Raw genomic sequence first — 14,287 nt, 5'->3', positions numbered from 1 at the left:
GGAGTGGCTATGAAAGAAGGCCTGACAGGTGATGCAGCAGTTCAGTGGTGTCATACTGGTCCTAAACTGGTTTAGGAATGGGTTCACATTGGTTCAGAATGGTCTCAGACTGGTTTCGGACTGGTCTCATGCCGATCTCTAACTGGTTTCAGACTGGTATTAGGCTGGTCTTGGAACTTGAAACTCTGACCCGTAGACCCCATAATAAAGCGGATCGTGTGCAGGTGGTGGTCACCATGACGTCTGCAATTTGAGCCTCTGCAGTCTCTGGCAGCGAGCCCACCTGAGTGCTGGAGGTCAGAGTGATGGTACACAGAGAGGATCTGGACCCTGACAACACTCAGACCACACATCAGATTACAGCAGTCCAAATCACATTACATTACATTATGTTACATATCATTACACTGCATTAGACTGGAGCCTAAGCTCAGATCAGGTTAGATTCATTGATCCCCACAGGGAGGATCAGACATGATGACTAACACCTTATTTTCTACAGATGTCTATGTTTAGATCTCTAGGTGATGTCTATACATGTAAGATGTATTTAGTGTTTCAGATCTGAGCAGCGACAGTAATACAGATGATATAAACAAGTCCTGTATGTGACAAACCTCCATCATGTATTCATTGCTCACACACACACAGTTCTTAAAGACTCAGTGACGTCCTGATGTGAAGGTCAGCAGCCAGCCTCTGTTTTTGTTTCTCTATAGAAGTATCTACATACACATTGTAGGTGCTGTATGTGGTCATGTTGACGTTTATGATTGTGCTGATATCAGCTGTTAGTTTGACACATTTTACGCATGTCACGTGGGTGTGGGCGGGGAGTAGTGATTGAGTGATTGAATGAATGATTACATATTCACCTGTTACTGGCGGGGGCATGGAGAGGGAAGTGTGTTTTTTGCTGACCACTCAAACCAACTGCAAACTTGGTATCACGAACATCTTGCCGTGCAGTGCCTTGTCTTGTGTCCTGTGCTGTTTGGAAAATAAATACGAAAGCAATCGCCAACACGGAAAAGGCATCCTCGTTTGTGTAGGAAGTCATCAGTACAGTGCTCCATCACTTAGCCTCTCAGAGACTTCGTCTTTTGTTTGGAGTCGCTTTACACACGTAGACACACACATATGTACATTTGTACACGTATATACATATGCGTGTGTAGATACACTATATTACCAAAAGTATTCGCTCACCTGCCTTTACTCATTCTATGAACTGAAGTGCCATCCCATTCCTAACTCATAGAATTCAATATGATGTCGGTCCACCTTTTGCAGCTATTACAGCTTCAACTCTTCTGGGAAGACTGTCCACAAGGTTGAGGAGAGTGTTTATAGGAATTTTTGACCATTCTTCCAAAAGCGCATTGGTGAGGTCACACACTGATGTTGGTCGAGAAGGCCTGGCTCTCAGTCTCCGCTCTAATTCATCCCAAAGGTGTTCTATCGGGTTCAGGTCAGGACTCTGTGCAGGCCAGTCAAGTTCATCCACACCAGACTCTGTCATCCACGTCTTTATGGACCTTGCTTTGTGCACTGGTGCACAGTCATGTTGGAAGAGGAAGGGGCCCGCTCCAAACTGTTCCCACAAGGTTGGGAGCATGGAATTGTCCAAAATGTTTTGGTATCCTGAAGCATTCAATGTTCCTTTCACTGGAACTAAGGGGCCAAGCCCAGCTCCTGAAAAACAACCCCATACCATAATTCCTCCTCCACCAAATTTCACAGTTGGCACAATGCAATCTGAAATGTACCGTTCTCCTGGCAACCTCCAAACCCAGACTCGTCCATCAGATTGCCAGATGGAAAAGCGTGATTCATCACTCCAGAGAACGCGTCTCCACTGCTCTAGAGGCCAGTGACGGCGTGCTTTACACCATTGCATCCGACGCCTTGCATTGCACTTGGTGATGTGTGGCTTGGCTGCAGCTGCTCGGCCATGGAAACCCATTCCATGAAGCTCTCTGCGTACTGTACTTGGGCTAATCTGAAGGTCACATGAAGTTTGTAGCTCTCTAGCAATTGACTGTGCAGAAAGTCGGCGACCTCTTTGCACTATGCGCTTCAGCATCCGCTGACCCCTCTCCGTCACTTTACGTGGCCTACCACTTCGTGGCTGAGTTGCTGTTGTTCCCAAACGCTTCCATTTTGTTATAATAGAGCTGACAGTTGACTGTGGAATATTTAGGAGCGAGGAAATTTGACGACTGGATTTGTTGCACAAGTGGCATCCTATGACAGTTCCACGCTGGAATTCACTGAGCTCCTGAGAGCGGCCCATTCTTTCACAAATGTCTTGTTTCACAGTCTGCATGCCTGAGTGCTTGAATTTATACACCTGGGGCCAGGCCAAGTGATTAGAACACCTGATTCTGATCATTTGAATGGGTGAGCGAATACTTTTGGTAATATAGTGTATATACGCAGTCATTTTATGATCATTGTTCTTGTTGTTGTTGGTATTGTTGTTGTTTGTGTTATTGTTGTTGTTGGTGCAGATGTTGTTGTTGATGTTGTTTGTGTTATTGTTGTTATTCATGCCGTTGTTATTGTTGTTGTTGTTGTTGTTGGTGGTGCTTTTGTTGTCCATGTGTGGCATACACACTACTTTTATGGTGGTTCATGAAGAAAGCAGACAGCAGAAGACACTGACAGTGTTTTAAACATTCCTATATTGAATTACTATCAGAGTCTAGAGATGTTAAAATAGCCTTTTATAGTCTGTCACCTCATTCTTTCTCTGTCGTCTTCTTCATTTTAATTCTGGAAATTAAATTTCAAGTTATTGCATTATGTTAGACATCAGTGACAGACAACTGTGTATTATTTCTAGAGCTCCAGACCACAGTCAGGAAGCGCAGGGGAGATTTTATTTCCTTCCAGGGAGACTTCACTTGGTCTTGAGAAGCTGCAGCATTTATTAACAGACACACTGTAACCTACAGATGTCTTGCAGTCATGTGACTTCTGACGATGTCTGTTGTTGTCGCTGCCGTGTTGGGTACCATAGAGTAGCTGCATTATGCTAGCGCTTGTCACTAGTAACTGAGTAACTGAGCTGCAAACCATTTAATGTTTGCTTGTTATTTATCTACTGACCTATTATGTAGGTTTAAATATAACAAAGTTATACTTTAAGCTTGGGGTATTCAATTAAAATTCAAAGAGGTCAAAGAAAAAATTTCCTCACATTAAGGTATGGAACCTCATAATGTCTGACTCACATTAATTGAATTGCATACCATATAAAGTAGAATATATTGAAGTAGCCTAGTAGTTGTGTCAACATCTGTATGTGGGCAACAACTGCCAAACTGTCGGTTTAATTGTAATAATTATAAGTACCGCTATATTTTTCTGAGTTTAATATTCCTCTGCAAATGATCATTTATTAACTGCTGACTCAGGCCTTTCTGCCATTCTCATACATTTTGATCTTATGGCTGCATGCAACACAGTAGACCATAGGATCCTCATGTCTCGCCTAGAACAGTGTGTTGGCGTTAAGGCACTGGTCTGGAATGGTTCAGGTCTGACCTGTCTGATAGAAGCTTTTCTGTTAACTTTGGTGACTCTGTGTCTTCCTCAGCACCTCCCTTGTGGAGTCCTCAGGGATCTATTCTCTGACCCATCATGTTTTCCCTCTACCTTCTTCCCCTGGGGTCCATCTTCAGAAAATATGGCATCTAGTTTCACTGTTATGCAGATGACACTCAAATATATCTGCCTTGGAAACGGAAGGATGCAAACTCTTTCAAGTTATTATTTGATTGTCTTGCACACATCAGAGCTTGGATGGCCTTAAACTTTCTACACTTTAATGAGAATAAAACTGAAGTCCTGATTTTAGGACCTAGTGGTGCCTCTGATTCCCCTCATATGCACCTGTGTTCCCTGGAACCAAATGAAAGACCTACTGAGAAACACCTGGGTGTGATAATGGACAGTGATTTTAAACTGGTTGAACCGATTAACTCAGCGGTCAAATCTATCTTTTTCCAGCCGAGGCTTTTATCTTAGGTCAAGAAATTTTTATCATTCCGTGACTTGGAAAGGCTTATACATGCTTTTATCACTTCCAGACTTAACTAGTGTAAGGCCCTTTAAGTTGATGTTAGCCGGGCTTCCCTCTCTCACTTGCAGTTGGTGCAAAATGCTGCAGCTCACTTTTTAACTGGAACATACACGCAAGAGCACATCTCAGCAGGATTGGCCTCCCTTCACTGGCTTCCTTTATGTTTTAGGTTTGATTTTAAGATTTTAATGTCTGCCTATAAATCATTAAACGTGCCAGCTCTAGCCTACCTTACTTTTAAAGGGATAGTTTGTGTTTTTTGAAGTGGGGTCATATAAAGTACATATCTATAGTCAGTCTGTTTCCTCCCGTAATCAGCGATCAGCGCAGCCTCAGTTTGGAGCAGCAGAGAGCCGCTCCAGCCCAGACGCTCAGCTTTGTACTGCAGTGAACAGAGTCCAGAGAAAAAGAGAAATAAACCACCTAAAACAAGGCTCACCTTAAAAAATCTATAACAGTTGTGTACGTGTACGTTGTAAAGGGAAAATTCACATGGCTTTACATCGCCATCAGACCGCCCTGTCTTTTGGCACTACATTTCTGTCAACCGTAGAACCTCCGTATCCCTGCTTACTGCGTAGGGATACGGAGGTTCGATGGTTGAGAAAATGTAGTGCCAAAAGAAAGGGTGGTCTGACAGCAATGTAAAGCAATTTGAATTTTCCCTTTACAACGTACACTTGAGCCTTGCTTTAGGTGGGTTAGGGTTAGGGTTAGGGTCAAATATGACCCCACTTCAAAAAACACAAACTATCCCTTTAAAAGCTTGTGTCCCATCAAGGTCACTCGGGTCTGCTGACCAGCTGATCTTGGTCATCCTTAGGTCAAAGCTGATGCACAGGGGAGATTGGGCTTTTGCAGTTATGGCCCCCAAACCCAAACTGTAAAGGCTGCCTCTAGATTCTAGGCTGGCCTCCATACTGCCTGCTTTTAAATCTTGCCTTAAAACACATTTTTATTCCTTGGCTTTTATTTCAATATGAGCATGTCCCCTGTCTGTCCTTGTGTCATTCTTAACTGCTATTTGTGTTTTTACGGTGTTAGCCATTTCAGTTTTATTGTATAGCACTTGGGTCAGCTGTTGTTGTTTTTAAATGTACTTAATAAATAAATTCCTCACTCGGGAATTTAAAACAAAGGTGACAGCCTGTAAGATGAAGGTGGCTTGCCTGTGAGTTAGATAGACAGGGAAAATCCTGCAGGTCTATTTTTGCTGTGAATCGTATGTGTTGCAGTAAATTAGCCAATCACATAAGGTGGCAATCAGATTGAATCCACATCAGAGTGTAAAGTAATGTGTGGTGTGTTCCCTCACTTTGGCTTTGTGCACCAGTTTAAAACACATCTGTGGATGCTGACAGTCACTTTACGACCAGCATGTCTAACCTACTGTGGCAAAGATGTGACCCGAGATCATACACAGAGTCAGACAGGTCAGCACCAGGACATGTTATTTAGCATGGAGAAATACTACTGTGTCCCCAGTTTAAAGCACACTGTATTGACAGTAATTACTTTACTGTTATTCTTAATCCACTGATGAGGACAAACAATCACAAGCAGGTCCAGCATGTTAGGAGCACAACAACATCAGCTTCAGCTTTCAGCTGTCTCCTGTCTCACCTGTCTCCTGTCTCACCTGTCTCACCTGTCTCCTGTCTCACCTGTCTCACCTGTCTCCTGTCTCACCTGTCTCCTGTCTCACCTGTGTCTGCAGGTATCGCAGATCGCTGCACAGCTGTCAAGTATCACTTCTCCCAGCCAATCAGACTGAGGAACATCCCTCTGAACCTGACTAGGACCATCCAACAGGATGAGTGGCACCTGCTGCGTGAGTTCACACACACACACACACACACACACACACACGCACACACGCACACACACACACGCTATTGATGATAGATTAATGATTTGAGGTTTCTTGCTGCTTGTTACCGGTTGCCATGGAAACGCACCATGGCAATGTTATGTAACGACATGAAGGGACAGTTACCGTGGCAACGCTCTGTGTTTCCTCATTTACCTCATTACTGACAGCCTGGTGTTTGTGTGTGTTGTGTGGTCACTCAGACCTGCGACGAATCACAGCAGGCTTCCTGGGCATGGCGGCGGCGGTCCTGCTGTGTGGGAGTATCGTGGCGTCGGTGGGCTTCTTCTGGGAGGAGAGTCTGACACAGCACGTGTCTGGGCTGCTGTTCCTCATGGCAGGTAACTCAACTGAACATGACCAAGAACAAGCTGAGCCAACAGAGTGATGACATTTTGTCCTTACTTATACAAAGCTGTCTGAGGGTCAAGACCTGGTTCAGGTGAGATCAGGTTTATTAGAGCTGGGTGACCTTTACACTGATATCAGACTCATCTCAACACCTGATCTGGTCTCTGTTTCTGATCTGGTCTCTGTTTCTGATCTGGTCTCTGTTTCTGATCTGGTCTCTGTTTCTGATCTGGTCTCTGTTTCTGTTTCTGTTTCTGATCTGGTCTCTGTTTCTGATCTGGTCTCTGTTTCTGATCTGGTCTCTGTTTCTGATCTGGTCTCTGTTTCTGATCTGTTTTCTGTTTCTGATCTGGTCTCTGTTTCTGTTTCTGTTTCTGATCTGTTTTCTGTTTCTGATCTGTTTTCTGTTTCTGATCTGGTCTCTGTTTCTGTTTCTGATATGGTCTCTGTTACTGATCTGGTCTCTGTTTCTGAAATGGTCTCTCTTACTTATCTGGTCTCTGTTTCTGATCTGGTCTCTGTTTCTGTTTCTGTTTCTGATCTGGTCTCTGTTTCTGATCTGGTCTCTGTTTCTGATCTGTTTTCTGTTTCTGATCTGGTCTCTGTTTCTGTTTCTGTTTCTGATCTGTTTTCTGTTTCTGATCTGTTTTCTGTTTCTGATCTGGTCTCTGTTTCTGTTTCTGATATGGTCTCTGTTACTGATCTGGTCTCTGTTTCTGAAATGGTCTCTCTTACTTATCTGGTCTCTGTTTCTGATCTGGTCTCTGTTTCTGATCTGGTCTCTGTTTCTGATCTGTTTTCTGTTTCTGATCTGGTCTCTGTTTCTGTTTCTGATCTGTTTTCTGTTTCTGATCTGGTCTCTGTTTCTGTTTCTGATCTGTTTTCTGTTTCTGATCTGGTCGCTGTTTCTGTTTCTGATCTGTTTTCTGTTTCTGATCTGGTCTCTGTTTCTGATCTGGTCTCTGTTTCTGATCCGGTCTGTGTTTCTGATCTGGTCTGTGTTTTTGATCTGGTCTCTGTTTCTGATCTGGTCTCTGTTTCTGATCTGGTCTGTGTTTCTGATCTGGTCTCTGTTTCTGATCTGGTCGCTGTTTCTGATCTGGTCTCTGTTTCTGATCTGGTCGCTGTTTCTGATCTGGTCTCTGTTTCTGATCTGGTCGCTGTTTCTGATCTGGTCTCTGTTTCTGATCTGGTCTGTGTTTCTGCAGGGATCTTCTGCACCATCTCTCTGTGTACGTATGCAGCTAGTGTGACCTATGACCTCTCCAGAAACCCTCCTTTCATCTACGGCCTGCCGGCTGATGTGGATCATGGGTACGGCTGGTCTATCTGCTGTGCCTGGGCCAGTCTGGGTCTGATCGTGGCTGCCGGCTGCCTTGGTACCACCTTCCCCTTCCTGAGCCGGGCCGGAGCTCTGCGCTCCAAGACTGCCCGCGAGTCCTCTGTCTGAGGAGGCAGCTGTTGATCAAACCAAGAAAACCAGGAAGGAGGCAGTTCAGTGGACCGGGCTGTACCAGCTTTATGTCACCCGGGTTCTGGACTGATGGAGGTGTGTCTAGGTGGAGCAGCAGGATTTCTACACCTGTTTGTTAATTGTGTTTAATGAGTCGCACCTTTAATCTCCAGCAAAGTGTTTGTAGACAGAAGAGCAACACAGCACCCCCTGCTGACAGACTCACACACGCGCACACACACACACACACACACACACACACACACACACACACACACACACACACACACACACACATGCCCCCCCCCCCCCCCCCCCCCCACACACACACACACACACACACACACACACACAGCAGTCAAAACCGAGTCAGTCGGAGACCAACAGGAAGTCCAGTTTCATTTCATGTGTTTATTATTATTCGGCTCTTACAGAGTTAATCAGCAGCTTCTGATCTCTGCTGATGTCACAGTGATATCACAGTGATACCACAGTGATGTCACAGTGATGCAAATCAGCATTTGATAATAATGATAATAATACATTTATTTTATATATCACTTTTCAAGGTACTTGAGACACTTGACGGGTTAAAAGGCAGAATAATAGAACACAACACACAATTTCAGGTCAGGTGAGTTCTGAGTGTTTTGAACATTGTGAGTTCAGTACAGTCTCTGATGTGTTGGGGAGGGAGTTCTGGGGGGCAGCTATTGAGAAGGTTCTGTCATCACAGGTTCGGTGCTTAAACTAGTATTTTGATCTCATCTGCAGAATGTAAACAAACAGTACTTCCTGGATGATCAGCCCCACCCCCTCACTCTGATTGGCTGATTAAAGTCCAAGCAGCCTGAGGGAAGCGGGTCAGTTCATAACAAGAAGTGAACACGTCTCTACATGTTCCACATAGTCATGAATGGGGAGGGTGAGTCCTGTACCGGTATCAATGTGGATCCAGACGTCGACTGCCACCTTGATCCCCTCACACCGTCTGTTTACCTACAGATAAGAGGTCCACTTCTGCTCAACCTCAGTCCAGGCCCAGAGTCCAAAGCTTTTAAAACCAGAATTAGTCATGAGATCATGCTGTCTACCAGAAAAATAAAAGAACGTCATGGATGATAATTATGAGAGAGAGCCACAGCTGGTCCTAGTCCTTGTCTAGAACCACACAGAATATCAGAGAACACAGTGAGGTAACAGAGGACAGGGTGTTCAGCCCAAACACTGAACCCAATGATCCAAACACACACTGTCCGTTGGAAGCTGCAAGTCCATTTATTTAAGATGATTTATCATCAGATTGATGTTAAATCATCCTGACGAGGTTTCTTCCAAAGGAGCAGCGAGACAGTCAGCCTTCTTTGCATGTGTTGACCATACCATCAATAAACTAATTGGCCTCAACAGCAGTATTGAATACTTACAGCAAATAGTATATTTAATTAAAATACAATATTAGTAAGGTGTCAATTTTAAATCTAAGCCTGACATTCAGGTGAGCGTGTATGTTCATGTCCAGCAGCATGTAATACGAGCACTTTATCATTTAACTCTAAAAACAGAGCATTCAACATGTTTTTTTACACATCTCAAACATCACACTTTAAGACATTTATCAGACACTATTGTGACTTACAGTAATTCACACACTGGTTGCCATGTAAAGTGCCAACCAGCTCATCAGGGGCAGTTTGGGGTTCAGTATCTTGCCCAAGGACATTTTGACACGCAGACCAGTAGAATTGAACCAGCGACCTTCCAATAACAAGACACTGGCTCTACCCCTGAGCCACAGCCACCCCATACTTCACACTCATTACATGTTACACACATCACATACGTTACGGTGCGTCATATATGCAACAGATAAAAACACAGTTTTTGTGTGTCAGCTCTGTGTTCTCTAGACTCTGAAGTTGTGCTGCGACAGATGAAGGATCAACAGGGTTGAAGTTCACGCTGCACCGCCATGTTGAAGTCGTATGTCCTGACTATAGATGTACTGCAGCAGCAGTACGATATTGTTTGGAAGCTTCAGTATGAAGTAAAAGAAACGTAGTATGAGATTCAGAACTCACCAATATTTTTAATTGTTTTTATGTTTTTTAAACTGAGCTGTTTGCAGGATGCATGGTGACGAGGTCATGGCTCTACTTGTGTCTGTCAATTAATAACTAATATGATGATGGTGAAACCAAGTAAACGTTGTTTTGGTGTCGTACTACCAGACTACAGAGCAGCTTCTGTCTTCAGTTCAACCTCGGCGCTCCAACAGAACTGTTTTCATTTTATGAATCTGAACCGGTCATGGGGGTTAATTATATAGAAGTAGAAGAGCTCCTTTATGATGGTCTCTTATTTTATCTTTGTGGATGATGTCAAAGTTTGTGATCGGTTCAACTACACACACACACACACAGACACACACACACACGTATATAAAAGTATAGTGTTTTCTACCTGATGTATATGAATGAAATGAAGAGTTGTTTGTTTAAATGTATTCAGCCATCGGCCTGCGAGCTGAGCCACAGACTGACTCTGGCCTGGAGTTCATTAAACCAAACCTAACCCTAACCCTGAATAAGGAACATCATGTATGTGGAGAACATGTGGAACATTTACAACAGAACATCTGGACCAGATAAACCAGAGTCCCTTTACTCATCAGACATAGTAAAAGTCAACAATCAATAGACCTGATCCAGCTGTCAGCTGGTCTGAGATCAAGTCCTCTCATGCACAGGATGTCCAGGTATGAACAGGTAATCCAGGTGTATCGACCGATGTGTCATGTGACTGACTGCTGCTGCTCGGTGCTTTAGTATTTATTGAACTGAACTTGAATATATTGAGTAAACGTTCTGAGAAACTTGTTGAGTCGTCCTCAGCTCCTGGTTCAGATACTGCAGCAGGCTGGATGACAAGCGTACACCCTCTGTCAGTGCAGGCTGAGGGAGGACCGAATGTTTCTGATCAGACGACCTCTCATTGCCTATGAAACTCTCTGATACCCCATCATACCCCTCTGATCCCATAATACCCTCTTGAACCCTGTTGAATTCTTGGATGCCTACCAAAATCTTCTAGTACCCCTTCTGTACCATTTCGTACCCCATCATGCCCATCCTGTACTCTCTCTTGGATCAGCCTTCATACTCTGGTAATTTTCAATGACATGTCCTCTAACCCCGACCATTCCCCTCCTCTACCCTCTCATACCTATTTGATTACACTCTGATATCCCTTAATGCCCCCCCCAGCAGCACACAGAGACCCAACACCAGTCAACCACCTCTAGCATAAGACAAAATAGACACATTGTTGTCTCCAACACACACGTTACTGTAAACAAGAGAGAAAACCAGCAACAAAAAGTGACCAGACAAACTGGAACATCTGTAAAGAGTCCACTGACTTGTGGAGCAACTCCACCAGAACACAAAACTACTGAACTGTAGTTAAATACACAACAGTAACAGTAACACACATGACCATAGCAGAAGTGGACTGCAACAACCACACAAAGGCAGCACTCTGTAGTCACCAGTACACACAAGTGTTTCCAGCTTACACCTGAGCTGCAACCACAGGTGAGCCACCAACAGTGCAGTTACTGCACACAGTTTTCTTCCAGTGACACATCAAAGTGACCAGAACAGCAACGAAAACAAGTTGCTTTCTGTTGCAAGTGTAAAACTCGGGGAAACTAAGTATTTCAAATTTCATTCAAAAACACATTGAACACAGATAAAGATGCGTCAGTGGAGAGAGGAGAGCAGGAAGTGGGAGGAGCTGGCCTCCCAGTCCTATCCTCTGGTTCTCTGATAACCTTCTTTGAGTCTGATCTGACTCCCATACTCCTAACAAATCCTGTTAAAACCATCAGATATATATTTCTTTGCCTTGTAAACTCAGATCCCTGTTGGCCTCCTGTGCCCTGTTCAACCCTGTGCTGCCCCCTGCTGGACACTCAATGTTAACAGCCTTCTGATGTTCAGCTGTAAATAAACTATAAACATGTCAAAGTGATTCTCCTCTTCTTTTATTTTTGCTTGTTTGATATCATTTCCATTAAGTATTAAAGACAAACATGATCAATATAGAAATAGATTATGAAATATAATTGGTGTCAACGAGGAGCTGAGTTATCAAACACATGGATTTTATAGATATGGTGAAGATACACAACAACAGCTTTAAGGTGGTTTTATGACCTTTGAGTTCATATGATGTTTAACTGTCACACAGTTCGTCACATGACAGCGAAGCCTTCGTGAGCCTGCAGACGTGTGAATTAGTCAGTGTGATTTCATACAGTTAGAGACGCTTCAACTAACCAGATGACAGGAAACGCCTCAGCAGGGCGCCAACAGCAGCTCACAGCAGTCTGCAGCTTATCTACAGAAAGATGTTTAGAAACCACTCGACCAGCTGCCACCCCTCAGATCAAACTAATTAATTAATCATTATCAAAACTTTCAATCAATTTATTCCAACTGTGCTCAATAAACCAGCAGTCAGTAATGTGCTGCTACTGTTCTAAGTTCTTAACCCAGTTTCTCACAGTCAATCAATCAGTTCTGTATGAAGTTTGGGATATTTAAAAACCAGGACAGGTTTTGATATATTTCTTGTTCTCCCTGGTTTTAAGTAGGTTGCTCTCGTAATGTGATGTCATATCCTGTCATGCACCAATCAGGACTGATTCTGCTGACAGATGTCTGGTCTAACTTTTTACATCATGTAGTGATAAATATCTGATCTGATAGTGAAGCACACAGCTCGTCTCACTTACACCAGTAGCTTCTGGTAGCCAATGTTGGCTAACTCTACATGTTACTGTGTTGTTGTCGTTACTGAATTAATGGCACAGAGTCATCTTCCTGGAAAAAAATAAAGAAAATCAATAAAAAGACGTACAGATTGTTTCTGGACTCAGTGTTCTGTGATGTTTTGTAATATTTCTTTATGTCAGACAGACTTTAAATAAATCCATACTTTTAAATTCTGTTACTTAAACTCTATAAGTATAACATAACATTATAAACTAGGTTGCAGTACCGCTGCTGGCCGCCGGGAGCAACAGACGTCACTCCATGAAACACACACGCCCACTTGGGAGCCCCGCCCATGCACGTCAGGACGTGCCCACCGCGCATGCTCAACCGCTGCACAGTCTACGGTACCGCACACTGGAGTCACAACAACCGACAGCCGTTCACTGTGTTAACTCGGTGACTGTCCGCCTGTCAGGAGGCCGGGGCCGGAGTTACTGTCTGAGAGAGTCCGGGGGACAGAGTCAGAGGAGCGGACACACAGTGGAAGACTCGGTGTTAAAGTACCGGAGCCGCGCCGCCGGAGAGTCGGTGTGGTTGGTTAGAATGATAGCGGCGGAGCGGAGAACAGAGCAGCGAACAGCCCGCTGATTCACACCGACAGCCCGGGTAACCCCCACAGTGCGCGCGCGCACGCACGCACACACACACACACACACACACACACACACACACTGATGGTAACTAGCAGCTGGTAATCTGTCAGCTCATCAGACCTGATGGATCCATCCGCAGACTGCTAACCCTGCTAACATTAGCCACACAGACTACATGCTAACAGGCTAACACTTTCTACAGCCAGCTCAGCACCATTAGCTAATTGTCTGTCGCAGGTACCGGTACTGTCGATTAGTATGGACCGGTTAACGGTCACCATGCTATCATCCCGGTGAACAGAGCAACATCTAACACTTAGCTGCTAGCAGCGGAGCTAACCGTTAGCATTGAACATCTGGCCGCAGACAGCTCTCCGTGTTGCGGCCGAGGATGGTCGCGGTGACAGCAGCTGTTCTGGAGGAACGGCCTGCCCCCGCTGGATGCCCTCCCCGCCCTGCTGGACTCAGGCTCGGGCTCTCAGCGTTCATGTAAACCGGTGAACCGTGCGTGTCAGTCCCGCAGCAGCAGCAATGCAGGCGGCTCAGCTGCAGTACGACTTCTTCAACGAGGAGAACGCACCGAAGTGGAGAGGCCTGCTGGTGCCTTCACTGGAGAAGGTACACACACACACACACACACACACACACACACACACACACACACACACACACACACACACACACACCTATACCTGACTCAGGTCTGAACTCTCCAGCAATCATCTGAAGGAACTGACAGCATGTCCTCTCTCTCTTTCTCACTCACACACACACACACACACACACACACTCTGAAGCTCCAGGTGTGTCAGCCTGGTGTGATCCTCAGACCACAGGTAGAAATAGAAAGTGATCTCTGAAGGTCACATTAAGTCTGCTGTTTGTTAGGCTGTCGGCTGCAGGTCCAGCTCAGTTTTCTCCCCCATTGTACTCCTGGTCCAGGCCTTGATCCATGTCCAGGTTCATGTCCTTATCCAGGACCTAATGCAGATCCTGGTCCAGGTCCTAGGATTGATGAAGGCAATTCCATTATTGACTATTGTTAGTGGGCTGGCTCAGGTGTGAGCAGGCGACTCAGGTGCATTC

General features: G+C 44.7%; 2 protein-coding genes and 1 long non-coding RNA gene across 15 annotated transcripts in view; 2 read left to right on the top strand and 1 right to left on the bottom strand.

Annotated features, from left to right (window-relative positions):
• Positions 1-11,799, top strand: part of tmem178 (transmembrane protein 178) — a 13,325-nt gene extending 1,526 nt beyond the window's left edge. The window contains exons 2-6 of one of the 9 annotated variants that reach the window (XR_005077579.1): positions 5,808-5,921; positions 6,164-6,301; positions 7,520-7,860; positions 8,334-8,393; positions 8,539-11,799. Coding sequence is in view for 1 of the 9 variants with exons in the window: in XM_037113559.1 (XP_036969454.1) it covers positions 5,808-5,921; positions 6,164-6,301; positions 7,520-7,761 (494 nt within the window). In the remaining 8 variants the exon portion in view is untranslated. Of the gene's footprint in view, positions 1-5,807; positions 5,922-6,163; positions 6,302-7,519 lie in introns of all 9 variants that reach the window. The other 8 variants (XR_005077576.1, XR_005077582.1, XR_005077581.1 and 5 more) reach the window with 8 other exon arrangements.
• Positions 2,670-5,932, bottom strand: LOC119028091. Its single transcript, XR_005077584.1, has 2 exons — positions 5,796-5,932; positions 2,670-4,472 (listed from the first exon to the last, which is right to left on the bottom strand). It is a non-coding gene; the product is annotated as an uncharacterized LOC119028091 (long non-coding RNA).
• Positions 11,800-12,925: 1,126 nt separating the features above from the next.
• LOC119016759 (son of sevenless homolog 1-like) overlaps positions 12,926-14,287 on the top strand; it is a 38,488-nt gene continuing 37,126 nt past the window's right edge. For 4 of the 5 annotated variants that reach the window (XM_037093004.1, XM_037092998.1, XM_037092989.1 and 1 more), the window contains exons 1-2: positions 12,926-13,214; positions 13,568-13,819. In XM_037093004.1, coding sequence (XP_036948899.1) covers positions 13,733-13,819 — 87 coding nt within the window. In that variant the 5' untranslated portion in view covers positions 12,926-13,214; positions 13,568-13,732. The remainder of the gene's footprint in view (positions 13,215-13,567; positions 13,820-14,287) is intronic. The other variant, XM_037093014.1, reaches the window with a different exon arrangement.

Source organism: Acanthopagrus latus, chromosome 1 (assembly GCF_904848185.1).
Source record: "Acanthopagrus latus isolate v.2019 chromosome 1, fAcaLat1.1, whole genome shotgun sequence".
Classification (NCBI taxonomy): Eukaryota; Metazoa; Chordata; class Actinopteri; order Spariformes; family Sparidae; genus Acanthopagrus; species Acanthopagrus latus.
This window is presented reverse-complemented; position numbering and strand designations above follow the sequence as displayed.